The sequence below is a fragment of the Nomascus leucogenys genome, chromosome 14 (genome assembly GCF_006542625.1).
Source record: "Nomascus leucogenys isolate Asia chromosome 14, Asia_NLE_v1, whole genome shotgun sequence".
Lineage (NCBI taxonomy): Eukaryota > Metazoa > Chordata > Mammalia > Primates > Hylobatidae > Nomascus > Nomascus leucogenys.
Window position 1 is genome coordinate 37,160,446 of NC_044394.1, and position 24,156 is coordinate 37,184,601.

The window sequence follows — 24,156 nt, forward strand, 5'->3', positions numbered from 1 at the left end:
AGAGCTCCTGAAGGAAGCACTAAATATGGAGAGGAAAGAACATTACCAGCCACTGCAAAATACACTGAAGTACACAGACCAGGTACACTATAAAGCAACCACATAAACAAGTCTGCAAATAACCAGCTAACATCATGAGGACAGGATCAAATCAACACATTATCAATACTAACCTTAAATGTAAATAGGCTAAATGCCCTAAATAAAAGACATAGAGTGGCAAGCTGGATAAAAGACTAAGACTTATTGGTATGGTGTCTTCAAGAGGCCCATCCTACATGCAATGTCACACATAGGCTCAAAATAAAGGGATAGAGGAAAATCTACGAAGCAAATGAAAACCAGAAAAGAGCAGGGATTGCTATCCTACTTTCTGACAAAACAGACTTTAAAAAAACAAAGATTAAAAAAAAGACAAAGATGGGCATTACACAATGGTAAAGAGTATATTTTCACCCTTTATCATCTGGTTATTTTGCAGACTTGTTTATGTGGTTGCATGATAGTGTACCTGGTCTATGTACTTCAGTGTGTTTTGTAGTGGCTGGTAATGGTCTTTCCATATTTAGTGCTTCCATCAGGAGCTCTTGTAAGGCAGATAAGGTGGTAACAAATTCCCTCAGCCTTTGCTTGTCTGAAAAAGATCTTATTTCTCTTATTTCTATTCAATAAGAAGAACTAACTATAAAAATACAACATACCAGAAGCTCTGGGACATGGCTAAGGCAGTGTTAGGTGGGAAATTTATAGCATTAAATACCCACATCAAAAAGTTACAAAGATCTCAATTTAAAAATCTAACGTCACAACTAAAAGAACAAGAGAACCAAGAGCAAACAAATCCCAAAGCTAGCAGAAGACAAGAAAAAAACAAAATCAGAGCTGAACTGAAGGAGATAGAGAACCAAAAAACCATTCAAAAGATCAACAAATAAAGAAGCTTTTAAAAAAAAAATACAATAGATAAACCTTTAACTAGAATAATAAAGAAGAAAAGAGAGAATATTCAAATAAACACAATCAGAAACAATAAGGAGGATATTACCACTAAACCTACAGAAATACAAATAACCATCAGAGAATATTATAAACACCTCTATGCATATCAACTAGAATATCTAGAACTAATCGATAAGTTTCTGGACACATACACGCTCACAAGACTAAACCAGGAAGAAACTGAATCCCTGAACAGACCAATAATGAGTACTGAAATTGGGTACTACCACTTACCAACCCCCCCAAAAAACAAAGAAAAAAAAAGCCCAGGACCAGACAGATTCACAGCTGAATTCTAACAGATGTACAAAGAAGAGCATGTACTATTCCTACTGAAACTATTCCAAAAACTGAAAAGGAAGGACTCCTCCCTAATGCAATCTATGAGGCCAGCCTCATCCTGATAGCAAAACCTGGCAGAGATACAACAAAAAAAGAAAACTTCAGGCCAATATAATTGACGAACATTGATGCAAAAATCCTCAACAAAATACTGGCAAACCAAATCGAGTAGCACATCAAAAACCTTATGCACCATGATCAAGTAGGCTTAATTCCCAGGACGCAAGGTTGGTTCAACATATGCAAATCAATAAATATGATTCATCACATAAACAGAACTAAAGACAAAAACTACATGATTATCTCAATAGGTGCAAAAATGGCTTATCAGAAGATTCAACATCCATTCATGTAAAAACTCTCAATAAACTAGGTATTGAAGGAAGATACCTCAAAATAATACCAATGTATGACAAACTCCCAGCCAACATCACACTAAATGGGAAAAAGCTGAACACATTCCCCCCAAAAAAATGGCACAAGACAAGGATGCCCTCTCTCAAGACTCATATTCGACCTAGTAATGGAAGTTCTGGCCAAGGAAATCGGGCAAGAGAAAGAAATAAAGGGCATTGAAATAGTCTGCAAACTATCCCTATGGTTTCTAGATTCTATATCTAGAAAACTCCACTGTCTCAACCTAAAAGCTTCTTAAGCTGATAAACAACTTCAGCAAAGTTTCAGGATACAAAATCAATGTACAAAAATCACTAGCATTTCTATACACCAACAACAGCCAAGCTGAAGCCAAATCAGGAATGCAGTCCCATTCACAGTAGAAACAAAAAGAATAAAATACCTAGGAATACAGCTAAGTAGGGAGGTAAAAGATCTCTGCAAGGAAAATTACAAACCACTGCTCAAAGAAATCAGAGAGAACACAAATAAATTTTTAAAAATTCCATGTTCATGGATGGGAGAATCAATATCATTAAAATGGCCATACTGCCCAAAGAAATTCATAAATTCAATGCTATTCCCATTAAACTGCCATTGACATTCTTCACAGAACTAGAAAAAACTATGTAAAAATTCATAATGAACCAAAAAAGAGCCTGAATAGCCAAGGCTAGGTGTGTTATTTGTTTGGAGAAGTTCAAGCACTTACTGAAGTATATTAAAATTGTGGCTATAGACTACCATGAAAGTATTACAGAAGAGTGGAATATACCACATTCCTGTTGCTCATTTAACTGTGAACTCCTCACCCCACAACATGTACAATACATATGCTAAGGTATTCTGACACCAATTTGCAGGCTCAAATTTGTCCTCGTCAAAAAAGCAAAAATGTAGTTTAGACTGACCTCATTGCGATATTCCAAGCAGCAATATTTTCTTCCTTTGGAACTTGGATTATTACCTTTACAGTGCACTCCCAACATCATTCTTAATGAAGTGGAATTATAAGCAAAATATATTTATAATGAAGAGCTGTAATCAAAATAGATGTTAGGTAAAGGCAAATAGTCATCTGAGTTGGAGGACACTATTCCATGCATGATGTCCCTGTTAAACATTCCAGTCTCATCATGACATTGACTGGATGTTTACTCAATGTTGGCCATATTAAAATGTCTGAGATACTTTCCTTCAAATAACATGTAACATTAGTTCATAATAGGGGAAAATACAGAAAATAATATTTAAGATCATATATCCAAAGTTTCAAGTAGAAAACTGAGACAATAATATCTATAGGAGTTCACAAGAAAATCAAACCTTGGGGTATGAATTGTGGGAAAAAGGTGAACAGTCATAAAAGACCTCATGGGGAAAACAGGTGTTAAGCTGTATTTTAAAAGAGGGAAAGATTTGAAAGTGAGATGAGAAGTCATTCTGAGAAGGAAAACCATGAGCAAGAATCTACAGCCAGGAATAAGCATAGTATGCTTGGGAATGATTAACAGATACATTTGGCTGAAGTCACAGCTTTATGTAAGGGAATTACAACAAATGTATTTAATGCGGATAGTAGTTTTACTTTAAAATGTGGGGATTATTAAAAATTTCTGAACAGAGAGAGTAACAGACAAACCAGTGTTCTCGGAAGGCACATCTGGAAATAAACTGACATAAAAAGAAACTCTGCCTATGTTCTTCCACTGCTGCTCTTCTTTATAATGATCACACATCCTCAGTTGTCCTGAGTTGTGCTTTATTGTTCCTGATCTAATCACAACCATGCTTCTCAGTCCCCTTGCCTAGAAGTTTGCTTGGAAACCTCAATTCAACAGCACTGAATAATAGTATTAAAGTTTATATAACAGTTTGCCTATCATTACACATTATTTGCTGATATTAGCAATGATGAAATAACTGTTTTGTCCTCGGATAAAACTCAACACCCCACAACTTTAGCATCAATAAGAAAGAATTCAAGCCACTTCATCTTTTAAAGCTATTGTATTAGTCTGTTCTCACTCTCCTGTGAAAAAATACTCAAGACTGGGTAATCTATAAAGAAAAGAAGTTTAATTGACTCACAGTTCCACATGGCTGGTCAGGCCTCAGGAAACTTACAATCATGGCAGAAAGTACCTCTTCATAGGGCAGCAGGAGAGAGAATGAGTGCTCAGAGAAGGGGGAAGCCCCTTATAAAACCATCAGATCTACTATCATGTGAACAGCATAGGGGAAACTACTCCCATGGTTCAATTATCTCCACCTGGTCCCGCCCTTGACACTCGGGGATTATTACAATTCAAGGTGAGATTTGGGTGGGGACACAGAGCCAAACCATATCAGGTTTCAAAGATACTAAAGTGACCAAGTATAGCAATATCTAACATTTTCTCACTGGAATCTCTGACTCTTACCAGGTGCAGTGGCTCAGCTCATGCTTATAATCCCAGCACTGTGGGAGGCCAAGGCAGGAGGATCACTTGAGCCCAGAAGTTCAAGACCAACCTGGGCAATATAGTGAGACCCCATCTCAACAAAAAATTAATAAATTAGCCAGGAATGGCAGCACACGCCTGTAATCCTAGACACTTCGCAAGACTGTTGTGGGCGGATTGCTTGAGCTTGAGAGGGCGAGGCTGCAGTGAGCTGTTACCACATGATGGCACTCCAGTCTGGGTGACAGAGTGCGACTGGCTCAACAACAACAACAACAAAAAGGAATAGAAAAAGAAAAGGAAATCAAGTATGAAAATTTGTAAGTGTGGAATTTTGCAGTATGTTAAATTCTAGATTCTCCTTATTTTCTACCTTATCAACCATAATAGAATTTGAAGTAAATGGCTCTATTTGGAACCAAACATACTTAAGCTTTTATTTAATAATTACAAGAGCAGAAGAAGACTCAAAGGTCATTATCATTAAAGAGGAAAAGGATTACTGGCTTGATACTACCAGAAAGAACAGCTCTGGCTTGGTAATAGTAGCTTTATGGGGATAAAAGTTCTAAGTAATAGCTCAACACACAAAGATATTTCTGAAGAAATACAAAACCTCTAAAGGATTTAAGTGATTAACTAAACAAAAGATCCCAATACCACATCGATAAGAAGCAATGTACTCTATGTAGCTCAAATAACGTAACTGTTAACTGCATGGAAACAGGAAACATAAATCAATTTCTTGATAGGCAGAAAAATCATTAGTAAATCAGTAATTTGTACTCCATCAGGGAAAACGAAATAAAAAATCTTGAATCTTGGATCTACCTATGTAATTAATGTAATGAAGAAAAATGTGGTTGTGTCCTAAAGGATCTGATGTCTCTAGTCCTTTTTAAGGACACCTGAAACTTCTTTATTTTGTTCCAGAGAAAGTCATAGGAATTGGGCTAAATTACAGGGTCATTTTTATCAGCAGATGAGAGAATTTCCACATAAGGTGTCAAAGAAGAATTCAGGTTAGGTTAGAAACAAGCAACCCACGTATTGGTGTATTTCCCATTACCAGATAGAGTTTCTACTTTATGGGGACGTTACAACAATTTACCACCCATTCCGGGAATTGTTCTGGTCACCATGACCAAAATTTTATACACTAACAAAAAAGATTCTGAATAAGAATCCCACAGAGAAAAAGGTATTTAAATGATGGCTCTATGAAACATAGCTTAGTGCTTCTCATATATAGTTTAGAGGTATTATATAGCCTAGTGGGAAGGAACAAGGACTTTGGAGGCAGTTTACACCCCAGATTCACTAACTCTAGATGAGTAGTTTTTGACACAATAGTAAACCTCTCTATGTTTACTAATGCGTAAGCTATTCTAATTTTTCTTCTCTAATTTGTAAACTGGGAGAATAACAATGTTTTCACAAATTTGTTGCAAGGAATAAATGAGAATATATATTAATACATACATACATGTACATTAGAACATATACACCTATGTGTGTGTGTGTATACATATACATGGGTGTGTATGTATACACACACAGAGAGAGAGAAAGAAAAAGAGAGAGACAGAGAGGGAGAGGGCACTCTGTACCAGGTATGGACTCAAAAGATAGTACCTATTGTCAAATGTTAAGAGACAGCTTGAAATAGTGAAAAGAGCACGACCCAAGGTAAAATGACCTAGGATCTAGCCCCACTATTGATTAATTTTCTGACCTCTGGGCAAGACCCTGTTAGGCCTCAGTTTCCATATTTGTTAAATGGGGAAAATAGTGACTGTCCGTATATCATAGAGGTTGTTTTTTTGAAAAAAGAAATGGGATAATGACATATAAAAGAAATGTGAACATTACTAAGTAATAATGAATGCAAGGCATTTTATAATTAAAATTCTGTCACTTGAAAACCATACCCTTTCTTATTTGGAGAAACAAGAGAATATGGAAGGAGAAAAACCAATTCAGAATTTCAACCTAAGCAAACTTTTGGTCATTATCTCAAAATAATAGCTTTTGACTTCTCTTTTATGTAATTAAATGGTTACTTTTAATGACATATGACCCAAAAATGATTGTCAATGCCCAGGCAGGAATTCAGTTACTTTATTATTCAAAACAGGTAAACTCCATAAAAACTTACTATGCACTATTTCATGCAAGCTGCTGCAGTATACACAGAAATACAGATGAATAGGACAAGGTCTTTATCTACAGGGTTCACAAGTCCATAGTTGGCAATCAATCTAATAGACAGGATGGTATAATGGAAAAAATTTTAAGTCAAATAAATTTGTTTAAATCCTAACCCTTTCACTGATTTGCTGTATCCCTTACAAAGTACATATCCTCCTTGAGTTTATGGTCTCATCATAAAATGTAATAATAATATTAACACTTATTTGATTGGGGTATTTTGAGTCCTCATCAACTGGGATGACATATAACACATGTAAAGCATTTGGAACACAGCAGATGCTTTAATTACCATTGTCTCCTTTCCTGAATAAAGTACACAAATGAATGACACATCCAGCCCAAGGTAAAATTTAATTAGTGCCATTTTAAAAAGTGCCACAAAGGAAGATGTCACATCTGGTCAGGAGAACTGGTAAGGCCTCATAGAAGGTGTGGTACTTGAAATGAACCTTGACATATGTAAGATTTTCAACACACATAGTTAAAGGGCAGAAGCAGTAAAAGTAGACAAAAGGCATGGGGAAAAAAAAAAAAGATACAGGGTAGAAAACAGTTGGGTGTGCTTAACAAAGAGCATTACTTCATTATGGGAGGAGAATCTTTGGTAAATAGAAAAGAGAGACAGAGACAGAGAAAAATACAGAAAGGTAGTTTAAGGTCCCATGATGAAAAGTCTGGATGGACACAGAAAACATTTTGTTCTTAATGGGAGTACTGACAGTTTGTACTGACAGTTCTTCAGTAGCAGCATCATTTGGTTAGGTCGGAGACGGCAGCAATTCCTGGAAATAAATTGAGTACTAAAAGAAATATCAGTTTTTAAAGGGTTTTAAATGGGAAGAATTTCAGAAACTTATATGTAGAAAATAATTTTCTTTTAAGGATGACCTAAGAGAAAGTAAGGCCAGGGATAGGTATCATTGTATTACTAGACAAAGAAACAGAGAATTTCCACGCTTAACCCACAAACCAAGGTGGGCTATGACAGATCTTGCCCTATGTCATACAAATTAACATTAACAGCAGACAGAGAAAACAAACTCAGGATTCCATCCTCTGGGTCTGTTACTTGAGACAGCATTTCCTCTCTTAAGCATTTCTGAAAGATAATTATCAGGATAACAAGAATAAATTCTCAAAAACATGCTCTTATGCTGAGCATGCAAAATGGGTAACTGTGCATGCAATTGTAAATTATACAACTGAAGTCTGAAAAAAAAATGCGTGTGTACTTACCTCATCTGTTAACTCAAGGGAAACAGTAAGATTTAAAAACTCTAAATGTGGAAAATATTATTATAATCATTTCTGGGTGCCTCATGAAGATAGGCAGGCTGCCTAAGTCACAAAAACTTCAAGGGAAAAAACAGTTGCAAAATTAAATAATTTTCCCCTCTGACCACTGACTATCTAACAATGACAATAATCTGCAAACAAACACACTCGGATTCTCCCTCTCTCTCTCTCTGTGTGTCACACACAAACACATTTCTAGACACCGACTTATTCCGTTGCCTATATTGCTGCTGTGATGCAGTAAAATATCCCTCAGAATTAAGAGAAACTGGGGATTCCAAAATGTAAGAGAACAAGACAGAATTTGCCTTGTCTTTCCAGTCCTCTCTATGTACATTTTTTCTATCAATCAATCCCTCTCTGAGAGAGAGCCACTTCCGTCAGGGAATTTCAAATATGAAAAGAAAATATTTATAGTAAGTAAAAGACAAATGATTTGGGTTGTTTTTCAGAAACAAATTCTTTTCTCTCCCATTCTTTCTCTAATAATGCCCAAGGGCAAATCTTAGACACAGCTCTGTTTTGTGACTAATACAGGGTTCTATGAGGAAATTATCTAGCATTCTAGGGAAGATAAACACAAATGTTAGGCAATCTATTTTGTGGAAAACCAGATGGGGTAGTTTAAGAAGTCATCTGATTCTACAGAATATAATGGTTGGTGAATCCAATTAATTTTAAAAGTGTAGCTTCAGAAAAGTGTAGACAAGACAGAAATACGGCACCAATGGAAGCAATATTGAGGACTTAAGCCTGTCAGTTACTTCCTACTTTGATTCTGAATGGTACATGGTAAGTGGTTCTACAGCCTGAGTGGTAGAATCAACTCTATCCACACTGAGATGTTTTATAGTATTTAGGTAAAAATGGCAGTTTAGAATAAACAAAAGAGGGGGAAATAAACCTCAACTAGTTACTTACAGTATAGCCTTGCAAGAAAGTTCACAACTCTACAGGTAAAAGCATGCACTTTAATTCAGACAAGCACCAGTTTGATCCACATTACTGCTTCTAAATGACCTAGAGGTTAAAGTAAGGAGTACAAAGTGTGGTGCTGAAATATGACAGCATGATGAAATGGGGACAGGTGGGCTGGCAAAAGCAATTTAAAAATATAAATTAGTAATTAAACACAATAATTCTTGAGGTGGAAAATAATTACTCTAAATATCACCTCCACATACCCCCAGCATTATAAAAGCTGCAGATGTGGCTGGGCACGGTGGCTCACACTTGTAATCCCAGCACTTCGGGAGGCCGAGGCGGGCGGATCACGAGGTCAGGAGATCGAGACCACGGTGAAACCCCATCTCTACTAAAAATACAAAAAAATTAGCCGGGCGGCCGGACGCGGTAGCTCACGCCTGTAATCCCAGCACTTTGGGAGGCCAAGGTGGGCGGATCACGAGGTCAGGAGATCAAGACCATCCTGGCTAATACGGTGAAACCTCATCTCCACTAAAAATACAAAAAATCAGCCGGGCGAGGTGGCGGGCACCTATAGTCCCAGCTACGCAGGAGGCTGAGGCAGGAGAACGGCGTGAACCCAGGGGGCGGAGCCTGCAGTGAGCTGAGATCGCGCCACTGCACTCCAGCCTGGGTGAAAGAGCGAGACTCCGTCTCAAAAAAAAAAAAAAAAAAAAAAAAATTAGCCGGGCGTGGTGGCAGGCGCCTGTAGTCCCAGCTACTCGGAGAGGCTGAGGCAGGAGAATGGCGTGAACCCGGGAGGCGGAGCTTGCGCCACTGCACTCCAGCCTGGGCGACAGAGCGAGACTCCGTCTCGAAAAAAAAAAAAAAGCTGCAGATGTTTCAATTCAGAAAACATTTTCTAAAAACACAAACAAAAAGGAAAACCTAAAAGCTACATAGAAATAAGGATAAACCATGGAGTATACAATTCTAGACTTACACTGTACATAATATAGATATTTAATTTGTGTATATATGTATTAATTAAAATAAGATCATATCTGTTTTTCCAGTTAAGAAATAATGAATATATTTTAATGAATAAATATAAATTTACATTAATTTAATGAATGAATATCACATTATATGAATATACAATAATTTAGTTTGTGAACACATTTGTTCGCTGGATTTTTAATTTATACCAACTCCTCACTATACAAAATGCATTGTATTAAGTATAGTTATATTTGAATATTATAATACGATCATGATTATTTCATTAAGTTCAAATTCTAAAAGGGGAATTACACAGTAAAAAGGTAAGCACATTTTAAGGGGTTTCTGAGGCATACTGAAAAACTGACTCCAAAAAGACTATAATAACTAGACCCCTAGCAGCAACGTATGAAAATACCTATTTCCTCAAATATTTCCTATAAATAATGAATGTTACCATTTTCTTATTTCTGAGTAGTTTATAGTCAAAAATATCACACAAGCTTAATATGTATGTCTTATTAATAGAGTTACAAATTATGTTCATGTTATCATTTTTTACCAAATATTGTCCATTTTTGCTTACAAATGGATTTCAGAATTATTTCATTAAGATTCCTCCCTAAACAAATTTACTTGTTACTCATTGCAATTAGATTAAATTTGAAAAAACTTTCTACAAAATGAAATATTCCCATCCTGGAATACCATATATATTTGTGCATAAGAAAGTCTCTTTTATATTACTCTGTGATGTTGTCACATTATTTCTAAATTTACTTGCTAAGTAGTTGCATAGAAAAATTATATCTATGTCCCAATAGTAAATAAGACACTTTTGACAATATATTTTCTATGTGGGCATTGCTAATATACAAAAAGTTTATTTGTTTTCTAAGTGAATCATCTAACCTAAACTCTTATTGGTCTTAATAAATTTTTAGTATGTTCTATTTAGATAATAATAACCTATGAATAATAATATGCATGTGCTATGGTTTGAAATGTTTGAGCCTTGCCAAAATTCATATTGAAATTTAATCCCCAATGCAATTTTTATATATTTTTTTAATTTTTAATTTTTGTGGGGGAGGGCTTTTCAGAAGTCATTACATCACTCATTAATTGGATTAGTGCCTTATAGAAGGGACTGGGGGAGTGAGTTCATCCTTTTTGCCTTCTCTGCCATGTAAGGATACAGAGGTGCCATTTATGAGTGACAGGACTTTATCAGACATTGAATCTGCTGACATCTTAATATTGGACTTTTCAGCCTCCAGAACTGTGAGAAACAAATTTCTGTTGTTTATAAATTTCTCAGTCTAAAGTATCTTGTTATGGGAGCAGGAATGGACTAAGACATGCATGGCTCATTATAATGTAATTTATTCTTTTTTTACATTTATTTGATAGAACTTCTAAAGTGTTGGTGAGAAGCATCTTCACCCAATTCCTGATGTCAATGAAAATAAATGTTTTATTGTTCTACTGTTAAATCTATGGTGGCTACTAAATTTCAAATAGATGTTCTTTATTATGTTATTAAAATATTATACTGCTTGGAATTTAGCAAACTTTGTTTTTAAATCAAGAATGTAGCCTGGATGTAATAAAATGTCTTTCTAGAATACATCAAGAAACTTTATCTCCTTCACCTAGTAATGTGATAAATTATATTAACAGATTTTTAAAAATATCAAACCATCCTTGCATTTCTGGAATAAATCCTACATACTAGTACAAAATTACTTTCTTAAAACACTTGGAATTGACTTGCTAAAATGTTATTTATTTATTTTTATCCATAATTGTGAGATTAACCCATAGTTTTTTTGTGTGTGCTCTTTTTGTCTGGCTTTGGTATCAGGATAAAGCTAGACAAAATGACATAATTTTCTGCAGGTAAATGCTCCCACTAGGAACAACTAGGAAAGGAAGTAAAACATGTAGAAAAAACATATTAAAAGGCATCAGGTGCTGTGAAGCAATGAAGACTAAAGGGAATAAAATGGCAGAGAGGACAGAACCTTTTAAAGGTGAGGTGAAAATCTGCAGCTTTCCTTGTGGGCATTTGAGGAACGTAGGCAAGGGCAACAGACTGAGAATCTTAAAACCAGGCAGAGACTAACTACTAGGGGATGAAAAAAACATGGAATCTTTACTGCTTCCAACAGACTAGAGTGCCACAGTTAGAGGTTTGAGGACTAGTTTTACCCTCAAGATATTTACTGAATTCTAAAGCTAAACAGCTGAGGAAAATAAGAGTTTAAGCCAAAAGCTTTGAAAGGCAAGGAGATTTCTCACGGTTTCACAGTGTTTCAGAGAAAAAGACTCACTAGTAAAAGAATGCCTAAAAATGACAGGAGCTATCTTAGTCCATTCAGAATAATGTATCAAAATCCCATAGACTGGTAGCTTATAAACAAAAGAATTCCCACAGTTCTGGAGGCTTGGAAGTCCAGCATCAAGGTACCAGCAGATTTGGTGTCGGAAGAAGGCCTATTTCCCAGTGCAAAATAAAAAAGGAGTCTTCTTCCTGTAGCCCTGTATCCTCACATGGCCACAAAGAACAAGGCAGCTCTCTGAAGTCTCTTTTATAAGTATACTAATCCCATTTGTGAGGCTCTACCATCATAATCTATCACCTCCCAACGCCTCACCTCCTAATGTAATCACACTGGTTATTAGATTCAACATATGATTTTTGGGGGTACATAAACATTCAGATCACATAGGAGCTGAAACCTCATTAGGGATGGCAAAGTAACACTGACAATCCCCAATACTTTTTTTCCTGTCAGCAATAGCTGATACTGGGTACTGCTAAGTCTCCTTAAGACATTTGCCAGATTCTAAAACGAAAGAGTACAGGAGGCTGAATAGACAAGGTTTCTGTGAAGAGCGGGAATTTCTATAGTCCTCTTTGGTGCTAAAAAGACAATGACATATCAGGCAGTTTTTAAAAGCTCTGCAGAGCCATATCCTACCAACAAGGGCAAACAAAGTACACCACAACTGCAACCCAATATTAACCCAAATCAGTCCGTGATGGTACTAAGGTGGTCAGCTTCAAACCACAACCCACCTGCCCATTCTATTTACTAAGTAAAGGAAAACATGAACCTTTTCTGGTGGAAGATAACACCACCTGGAATCTCTACATATTTTATACAACGTCTAACATCAACCAAAAAATATTAGAAAGAGACAGGACCATATCACTGAAAACCAAGAGAAAAAAAAACACCAATAGGTATGTATAATATATATAAGAAGTAGTAAAGAATGATTTTGAATGTCTATAATTAATATGCTTAAGAAAACAGAGAAAACATAGACAAATTAGATAAAAAAGATGGAGCATTTCATCAAAGAATTTCAGTTTATATAAAAAAGTTAAAGAATATTCTAAAACTAAAATATACATATCTGAAATTCTAACTAAGTTTTTTTTTTAATTCTACCAAGGCTTTTATATTGTCTTTGTACTAATTACCTTGAGCATCATAGGAAGATAAGCAGACATAATACCAGGAACCATTTTTAGATGAAAAAAATGCAAAGGTCAATGAAAAAATGATGGAAGTAGCCTCTACATATCATTAAAGGTTAATAAATATAGCATGAGCTTTTATATACTGAAAATCTTCCTGGGTAGTTACAGCAGAAACTAACATCTTTCACCAAAATAAATTATAAGGAAACCTTTTTATATATAAAGGACAAAGTAAGAGCAACTGTCACTTACAGGAAGGTGTGTGAATACAGCAAAGGTGCTACGAAGAAAGGCAATGAGGTCTACCAGGTAATCACTAGCTTTGTTGCCCAAATCTCCGGTCATCCAGTCATAGTCTGCCAGCTGTAGGAACTGATCAATCTTCTGGTTTAAGTTGGTATAAATCTCTTCTTCAGCTGCATGTCTAGCATCCTGTGAAAAAATATAAAATTTGAAAAATCACTCAGATTTCAATATGGGCAGAAATTTCTATGAGCTTAGAGCCATCTGACATATCCATTAAGTAACTGGGAATATAACTGGGAATACTGAGTCATATCACAGTCTTCTTTAATTTTTTCTTTTTCAAAACCATTGTGTAGGTTTTTTCTAATTTTTTGTTTGCATCCTAAGAGATGCTAAAATGAAAGCAGAATGCCCAGATCATGTAAGTTTGAGATACCTATATACAAGATTCATGATATACACTACACTAGCATATTAAAGGCTCTAAGAAGTATGGTGAAATTAATATTCTTACAAAAATATTTTCAGGACAAATGATCATACATTACTCCACAACAACCAGTATTCCAATGCTAAAATTCCACCAACACAGACTTGTGCAGAGTAACTTATGAAGTACCTGCCACCACATTCAATATTCACTTTCAGTCTGATCTTCCTTAACTTCTGTTAAATACTCTCTATTTAAAATTCTGTCTTCCCGTGGAATTCATGAGATGGTTTTCTCCTGGATTTCCTTTTACTTCTCTGGACACAAATCTTCTCACTTTCTTTGGGTGATTTAATTAAATCCAATAGCTTCCACTATCTCTATCTTCAGTACAGATCTACTCCAAAATCATTCTAAATCAAGAATCATATATGCGAGTGTTTCATGGACATCTGACCCAGACAAACTTTGAAATAAGTGTCCAGGCACAGTGGCTCGTGCGTGTAATCCCAGAACTTTGGGAGGCCAAAGTGGGTGGATCACCTGAGGTCAGGAGTTTGAGACCAGCCTGGCCAACATGGTGAAACCCCATCTCTACTAAAAATACAAAAATAAGCTGGGCGTGGTGGTGGGATCCTGTAATCCCAGCTACTCAGGAGGCTGAGGCAGGAGAGTTGCTTGAACCCAGGAGGCAGAGGCTGCAGTGAGGCGAGATTACGCCACTGCACTCCAGCCTGGGCAACAGAGCAAGACTCCATCTCAAAAAAAAAAAAAAGAAAAGAAATAAGCAGGTCCAGGTTGAGACTCATCATATTTACCACTCTTTACCTGTTCATCTCAGAGATTTTACTTTTTCTGGTAAAATCTGGTAAAGGTAAACTGCCTTTACCTGTTCAAGGCAGAGATCTAAGCAAGATCTTCAATTCCATTCTTTCCTACACAGTCAGAAAATGAGTTCTGTAAATTATATCTCCCAAATTTCTCTGTAATTTGTACTGCCCTCTACATTTTCACGTTTTTAAAGCTGGAATAATTTTGCAATATATTTACATACTATAACATAGTCGGTGACTATGTTTACTTATGTGAACAATGCTTTATAAAATTTGATTGATAAATAAAAATTATACAAAAATTATATATTTGTCATGTACAACTTGATGTTTTGAAATATGTATACACTGAAATGCCTAAATTGAGCTAAGTTGGATGCAAAAGAAACTGCTTTTAATGGCAAAAACCACAATTACTTTTGCACCAACCTAATAATTAACATATGCATTACCTCACATACTTATTTATGAGGTAGGAATACTTAAAAGTACTTTGCTAGCATTTTTCAAGAATATAACACATAGTTATTAAGTATAATCATCATGTTATAGAATAGATCTCTTGAAATAATTCCTTCTATCTAACTGAAAATTTCTATCCTTTGACCAAAAACTCCCCAGCCATATTCCCCAGCTCTGGTAACTATCATTCTATTTTCTGTTTCTATGAATTCAACATTTTTAGATGCTACATATGAGATCACGCATATTCTTCTTTCTGTGCCTGCCTTATTTCACTTAATATAATGTCTCCATGAGGTTTCCATGCTGTTGCAAATGGCAGGATTTCCTTCTTTTGTAAGGCTGTATAGTATTGCATTCTGTATACACACTACATTTTCTTTATGCATTCACCAGTTGACAGACACTTAGGTCAAATCAATATCTTGGCTATTGTGGAAAATGTTGCAATGAACATGGAAGTGCAGATATCTCAATGACATACTGATTTCATTTCCTCTGGAAATATACCCAGTAGTGGGATTGCTGAAACATATGATAGTTCTATTTTTAATTTTGGGGGAAACCTCCGTACTGTTTTCCACAATGGCTATACTAATTTACATTCCCAGCACCATATAAGGGTTCCCTTTTCTCCACATCCTCTCCAATACTTACCATTTGTCTTTTTGATAATAGTCAACCTAACAGGTGGAAAGTCATATATCATTGTGGTTTTAGACTGCATTTTTCTGATGACTAATGATGTTGAATATTTTTTCATATACCTCTTGGTCACTTGTATATCTCCTCTTGAGAAATGTCTATTCAAAAGCTTTGCCCATTTTCTCATCGGGTTGTTTTCTTGCTATTGAATTATTTTAGTCCTTTATATATTCTAGAAATGCATGCCTCATCAGCTGTATCGTTTGCAAATATATTCTGCCATTCTTTTTTTTTTGAGATAGAGTCTCACTCTGTCACCTAGGCTGGAGTGAAGTGGCACACTCTTGGCTCATTGCAACCTCCATCTCCCAGGTTCAAGCGATTTTCCTACCTCACCCTCCATTACAGGTGTGTGCCACTATGCCTGGCTAATTTTTGTATATTTAGTAGAGATTGGGTTTCACTATGTTGGCCAGGCTGGTCTCGAACTCTTGACCTCAAGTGATTCGCCCGCCTCAGCCTCCTAAAGTGCTGGGATTACAGGCGTGAGCCACCATGCCCTGCCTGTTCTGCCATTTTGTAGGTTATCCTTCAACTGTTGATTGTTTTCTTTGCTGTGCAAAAGCTTTCCTGTTTGATATAATCAATCTCATTTATCTTTTTTTACATTTGTTGCCTGTGCTTTTGGGGTCATAGCTTAAAAAAAAATCATTGCCCGGACCAATATTATGGAGATTTTTCCCTATATTATTTTGTAGTAATTTTAGTTTCAGGTCTTATGTTTAAGTCTTTAATCCATTTTATGTTGATTTTTATATATGGTGTGAGATGAGGAACAAATTTCATTCTTGTAAATGTGGATATCCAGTTTTCTCAACACCAATTATTGTTTCAGAGACTATCCTTTCCCCTTTTGTGTGTTCTTGGCATCTTTGTGAAAAATTAACTGACTGTACATGAATAGGACTATGTCAGGGTTATTTGGTTCCACTGGTCTGTATGTATGTTTTTATGCCAGAATCATGCTATTTTGATTATTATAACATGTAGTAGATTTTGCAGTCAGGTAGACTGATGCCTCCAGCTTTGTTCTTTCTGCTCAAGATTGCTTTTGCTATTTGGAGTCTTAGTGGTCCCATATGAATCTTACTATTGTTTATTTATTCCTATGAAAAATGCATTAGAATTTGAATAGGGATTGCATTGAATATGTAGATCACTTTGGGTAATATGGAAATTCTAACAATGTTAATTCTTCAATCCACAAACTAGAATATCTTTTTGTTTATTTCTTCAATTTTTTTCTTCAATGTTTTATAGTTTTTCAACAGGTCTTCTAAATATTTCAGTGAGCACTTCTATACTTTCATCTTTACATTACTTGTATAATAATCTTAAGGTATCTTTGGATTTCTGTTTTGCTAAAAGTCTTTCTCATTAATAGTCTTTATTTTTTAGTGTTTTAGGTTTAAAGAAAACTTAAGCAGAAAGTACACTGCCTCTGTATATACCACCACCCTCCATGCTACTACCCCTATTTAAAACTGGTGTGGTACAATTTTTACAATTAATGAAACAATATAGATATTTTATTATCAACTAAAGTCCCTAGTTTACATTAGGGTGTAATCATTGTGATACCAAGTTCTGTGGGTACTTAAAAATGCATAATGTCACTAATTCAGCATTACAGTATCATTTATATAGTTTCACTGCCCTAAAAATCTACTGAATTCCACCTATTCGTACATCCAGGATTTTCTCTACTGATTTTCTTTACTGGTTTTCATTTTCATTGATTTCTGCTCTAAATTTCATTATTGTTATTATTATTATTGCTCACTTTAGATTTAAATTGTTCTTTGCCTAGTTTCCTATGGTGTAAGTATAGATTATTAAATTTAGATCTTTCTTCTTTCTAATATATGCTATTAATGGTACAAATTTCCCTCTGAGTAATGCTTTCACTGCATCTCACAAATTATAATAAGTTGTATTTTAATTCTCGTTTTTTTTGAAATATTTCTCTTGAGACTTTTTTTTACCATGTTTTATTTTGAAATATGTTGTTTAATCTCCAAATAATTTGATATTTTCTATCTTTCTGTTACTCATTTCTAGTTTAATTTCATATGGTCTGAGAGGAATGTTAGTATAATTTCTATTTAAAGGATGTTCTATTGCCTAGAACATGGTGTGTCTTGGTGAATATTTTGTATACGTTGTTGCTGGATAAAACATTCTACAAATGTCCATTAGATTCACTTGATTGATGGTGTCAGTCATTTCAACTATATACATACTGATTTTTCTGCCTCCTGGATTTGTCAGTTACAGTAGAAGTGTTCCAGAAATTTTAATGAGAATAGATGTTAACATATAAAATAGTATTTTAGTATCTTTCAAAATACTCATATTTTTCCTTCTTTGATCTTCTAAAGTAGTAAGTAACTTTGAAAAATTTTCTAATTCTAATCATTCATGCATTCCTAACCTTACTTCAATGCCTCATTTATTTGTATGTACTTTTAGATTTTGCTCAGAATTGTTTTGGCTATTCGTGTTCTTTTTTTAGTTCCCTATGAATTTTATGATTGTTTTTACTATTTCTGTAAAAGATGACACTGATACTTTGTTAGGGATTGCATTCAATCTATGGATTGCTTGGGGAAGTATGGTCATTTTAATGATATTAATTCTTCTGATATATAAGTATGGTATTTCTTTCCATTTGTTTGTGTCCTCTTCCATTTCTTTCATCAGTGTTTTGCAGTTTTCATTGCAGACATTTTTCACCTCCCTGGTTAAACTTATTCCTAGGTATTCTAATGTTTTTGAAGCTATTGTATAATGGGACTGCCTTCTTGATTTCTTTTTTACTGTTTCATTATTGAAGAATAAAAAGGCTACTGATTTTTGTATGTTGATTTTATATCCTGAAACTTTACTGAATTTCTTTTTCAGCTCTAAGAGTTTTTTTTTTAAATACTTTAAGTTTTAGGGTACATGTGCACAACGGGCAGGTTTGTTACATATGTATACATGTGCCATGTTGGTGTGCTGCACCCATTAACTCGTCATTTAGCATTAGGTATATCTCCTAATGCTATCCCTCCCCCTCCCCCTACCCCACAACAGGCCCCAGTGTGTGATGTTCCCCTTCCTGTGTCCATGTGTTCTCATTGTTCAATTCCCACCTATGAAAGAGAACATGCAGTGTTTGGTATTTTGTCCTTGCGATAGTTTGCTGAGAATGATGGTTTCCAGTTTCATCCATGTCCCTACAAAGGACAGGAACTCATCATTTTTTATGGCTGCATAGTATTCCATGGTGTATATGTGCCACATTTTCTTAATCCAGTCTATCGTTGTTGGACATTTGGGTTGGTTGCAACTCTTTGCTATTGTGAATAGTGCTGCAGTAAACATATGTGTGCATGTGTCTTTATAGCAGCATGATTTATAATCCTTTGGGTATATACCCAGTAATGGGATGGGCTGGGTCAAATGGTATTTCTAGTTCTAGATCCCTGAGGAATCGCCACACTGACTTCCACAATGGTTGAACTAGTTTACAGTCCCACCAACAGTGTAAAAGTGTTCCTATTTCTCCACATCCTCTCCAGCACCTGTTGTTTCCTGACTTTTTAATGATGGCCATTCTAACTGGTGTGAGATGGTATCTCATTGTGGTTTTGATTTGCATTTCTCTGATGGCCAGTGATGATGAGCATTTTTTCATGTGACTTTTGGCTGCATAAATGTCTTGAGAAGTGTCTGTTCATATCCTTTGCCCACTTTTTGATGGGATTGTTTTTTTCTTGTAAATTTGTTTGAGTTTATTGTAGATTCTGGATATTAGCCCTTTGTCAGATGAGTAGGTTGCAAAAATTTTCTCCCATTCTGTAGGTTGCCTGTTCACTCTGGTGATGGTAGTTTCTTTTGCTGTGCAGAAGCTCTTTAGTTTAATGAGATCCCATTTGTCAATTTTGGCTTTTTTTGCCATTGCTTTTGGTGTTTTAGACATGAAGTCCTTGCCCATGCCTATGTCCTGAATGGTATTGCCTAGGTTTTCTTCTAGGGTTTTTATGGTTTTAGGTCTAGATGGAGCCTTTCAGTTTTTCTAAATGAAAGACCGTATCACCAGCAAAGAAGGACAATTTGACTTCCTGTTTTCCAATTTGAATGCCTTTTATTTCTTTCTCTTCTCTGACTGTCCTAGCTCAGACTTCCAATACTATGTTTAATAGGAGTAGTGAGAATGAGCATCCTTGTCCTGGGGAATGGTTCCAGCTTTTGCCCATTCTTAAAGGAAAGGCAGTCAACCTTTTCCCATTCAGGATGGTGTTAGCTGTGGGTCTGCTATATGTAGCCTTTATTATTTTGAGGTATGTTCCTTCTATATTTGGTTTGTTGGGAGTTTTAATTGTGAAGGGATGTTGAATTTTATCAAATGCTTTTTCTGCATCTATTAAGATGACCATATGGTTTTTGCCCTTCATTCTGTTGATGTGAAGTTTCACATTTACTTATTTGCATATACTAAACATCATTGCACTCTTGGTCTAAATCCCACTTGATCATCATATATTATCTTTTAATTGAATTCAGTTTTCTAGTATGTTGCTGATAATTTTTGCATCTATTTTCATCAAGAATATTGGTCTGTAGTTTTCTTTTGTTGTTGTTCCTTTTCTGGTTTTGGTATCAGGGTAATGCTAGCCTTACAGAATCAGTTAGGGAGAATTCTCTCCCTAATTTTTTGGATCAGTTTCAGGAGGATTGGTATGAGTTATTCTTATATGTTTGGTGGAATTTGTTGGTGAATCCACCTGGTTCTGGGCTTTTCTTTGTTCAGATACTATTTATTACTGCTTCAATATCACTGCCTGTTATTGGTCTGTTCAGGTTTTCCATTTCTTCCTGATTCAATCTTAGTAGGTTGTACATTTCCAAGTATTCATCCATTTCCTATGGATTTTCCACTGGTTAGCATATAGTTGTTCATAATGGTCCCTGATGATCTTTTCTGTTTCTGTGGTATCAGTTATAATGTCTCTGTTTTCATTTATAATTTTATTTGAGTCTTCGCTGTACTTTTCTTGGTTAGTCTAGCTAGTGGTTGTTATCAATTTTACCTTTTCAAAGAACCAACTTTTTGTTTCATTCATCTTTCCATATTTTTCTTTTCAGTTCTACTGTGATATGCATTATTTCCGTCTGATATTGTGGATTTGGTTTGTTGTTGCTTTCCTGTTCCTTGAGGTACATTGTTAGATTGTTTATTTGAAGTATTTCTGCTTTTTGATGCAAGTGCTTATTGCTGTGAACTTCCCTTTTAGTACTGCTTTTATTGTGTCCCACAGGTTGTGATATGCTGTGTTTCCATTTCATTTGTTCCAAAAAACATTTATTTCCATATTAATTTCTTCATTGAACCAATGGTTGTTCCGGAGCATGTTGTTTAATTTCCATGTATTTGTATAGTTTCCAATGTTTCTCTTGGTATTGATTTCTAGTTTTACACCATTGTGATCTGGGAATATACTTGATGTGATTTTGAATTTCAAAAATTTGTTGAGATTTGTTTTGTGGCTTAATATATGGTCTATCTTGGAGAATGTTCCTTGTGCTGATGAGAAGAATGTGTATTCTGCTATTGTTGGATAAGATGTTCTCTAAATGTCTGTTAAGTCCTTTTGGTCTAAAGTCCAGTTTAAAACAAATGTTTCTTTTCTGATTATCTGTCTCAATGACCTGTTTAGTACTGGCAGTGGGGTGTTAAAGTGCCACAATTTTATTATATCAGAGTTCATCTTTTTATTTAGATATGGCAATATTTGCTTTATGAATCTAGGTACTCCTGTGTTGGATGCCAATATGGATTTGGTGTTACATCCTCTTGCTAGATTGATCCCATTATCATTACATAATGACCTTCCTTGTCTTTTACTTACTGTTTTTTATTTAAAGGGTTGTATCTGAGTATAGCTATGCCTGCTCATTTTTTGTTAACATTTGCATGAAATATCTTTTTCTATCCTTTTATTTTCAGTTTATATGCATCTTTAAAGGTTAATTATGTTTCTTGTAGGCAGCATATGGCTAGAAAATGTTTTTTTAATCCATTCAACCAGATTATATATTTTAAGTAAAGAATTAAATCAATTTACACCCAAAATTATTATTGATACATGAGGTTTTCCCTTTATCGTATTAATTATTTTCTGGTTATTTTGTGTATTCTTTGTTCCTTTCCTTTTCTCTTACTGTTTGTTATTGTGGTTTGGTGGTTTTCTGTAGTAGTACTATTTGAGTCCTTTCTCTTCTTCATTTGTTTGTTTGCTTTACCAGTGAGTTTTATACTTTTGTGTGTTTTCATGATAGCAAATGTCACTCACTATTTCCAAGTTTAGAATTCTCTTGAGGAATTTCTTGTAAGGCCAGTGTAGTGGTGATGAATTCTTTCAGCTTTTGCTTCTATGAGAGGATTTTATTTCTCCTTCATTTATGAAGAATAATTTCGCTGGATATAGTATTTTTGCCCAACAGGCTTTTTTTTCTTCTTCTTCTTTCAGCTCTTTGAAAATATCATCCCATTAGCTCCTGGCCTGTAAGGTTTCTTCTGAGAAATCTACTGTTATTCTAATGATGATTCCTTTATAGGTAACTAGATGCTTTTCTCTTGCTGTTTATAGAAATCTTTGTGTTTACGTTTAGGTAGTTTAACTATAATGTGCCATGGAGAGAATACTTTTTTTGCATTGTATCCTTTTGGGGATCTCAGCACATCCTGTATCTGAATGTCTAAATCACTCATTGGACTTGAGAAATTTTCATCTCTTACTGCATTAAGTAAGTTTTCCAACCCTTTTTTATTGCTTTTTGCCTTCTGGAACCCTTATAATTTGAAAATTTGGTCTCTTATGATGCCCCATATGTAATAAAGTTTTGCTCATTCTTTTTAAATTGTTTTTTCTTTTATTTTGTATAAAGAATTATCTTCCAGATCTGAAATTCTTTCTTCTGCTTGATCTAGTCTATTGTTGAAGCTTTGAACGTATTTTGCATTTCATTTAATAAATTCTTCAGTTCCATAATTTATGTTTGGTTATATTTTTGGTATCAATCTCTTTAGCAAATTTCTTATTCATATCATGCATTGTTTTTCTGATTTCTTTGTATTGTTTTGCAGAATTCTCATGTTTCTCACTGAGCGTCTTTAGAATCAATCATTTAACTTCTTTTTCTGAGATTTCATTAATTTCTCTTTGGGATCTGTTGTTGGAGAATTATTCCTTTGGATGTGTTATATGTCCTGGCTTTTTCTTATTTTCTGTACTATTATATTCATATCTGTACATCTACTATAACAGTCACTTCTTGCAATTTTTTAAATTTGCTCTGGTAGGGGAGGACATTTTCCAGAAGATGTATCTATGCTGTTAGTTGGGTAGGACACTTTGGTTGTGATTTTGAGTGCAGTAGTGTAAACTCTGTATGATTCCTTCAGGTATAAATAGTACCAGTGGTATCTATAATTTCTTCAGTGGCTCAGGGTGCAATTATTAAATGAGGCTGTGGTTTTGCTGGGGACTGTAACACCAGGTAGGTCAGTCTTTGAGCCCCAGTGATGGCAGCAGTGGGATGAGTATGTGTGTCTTTGGGCCCCAGGGTGGTCTGGCACCATTATTAGTGAGTCCAGATGGGCCAATTGTTGAGTTTCCAGATAGATTACTTGGATGCCAGCAGTGACAACAGTAGGTGGGGTGGGTGGGGATGTTCTTGAACCCCTGGGGCAGCCAGCTTGATATGAATGATGACAATGGCAGTGGCAGAAACATCCTCTTAGTCCCAAGTGGTTCACACTGGTATTGGTGTTGGTTGTATTCAGCCGAGTGGGCTGGTCTCCAGGCACACAGGTGGTGCACGCAGGTAGGTGCCAGCTGTGATAGTAGCAGTCATGTGGGTAGGCCCGACCTCAGGCACCTGGGAGGAGTGTTCAGGTGCCAACTGTGGTGGACTGGGCTAGGTGATCCTCTTGCTTCCGGTGTGCTCTAGCACAGGGGTTGGGGGGTGGCAGGTCAAAGCTGAGCCAAACTTGTCCTCAAGCCCTCTGATAATGAGTACAGGCACCAGATGCAGTAGTTAGGGGTGAGGCAATCCCTAGAAAAGTGAAATGCTATGATGGTAGGTGGCAGCAGATGTGCTGGTTCCCTGCCACTGGGGAGGGCAGTGCCACCTTCAGTATTGGGCAACCTAGGTCAGCAGGTGGAAAATACACACACCATTTTCACCACAGCCCAAGCGGCACTCTTTCCTCAGCCTCTCTGCAGTAGCTGACACATTGCTCATGCCTCAGCCTCAATGGCGGCAGCATGCATCATGATAGCATCTCATCCCCTGGTGTGGGTGGCCCCTGGTCACTGGCACCTAAGCTGGGAG

At 35.7% G+C, this 24,156-nt stretch overlaps 1 protein-coding gene across 6 annotated transcripts in view; it reads right to left on the reverse strand.

The window, feature by feature from the left end:
• Positions 1 to 24,156, reverse strand: part of EXOC6B (exocyst complex component 6B) — a 652,095-nt gene that overhangs the window by 265,867 nt on the left and 362,072 nt on the right. For all 6 annotated transcript variants that reach the window (XM_030828178.1, XM_030828177.1, XM_030828176.1 and 3 more), the window contains exon 18: positions 13,348 to 13,527. In XM_030828178.1, coding sequence (XP_030684038.1) covers positions 13,348 to 13,527 — 180 coding nt within the window. The remainder of the gene's footprint in view (positions 1 to 13,347; positions 13,528 to 24,156) is intronic.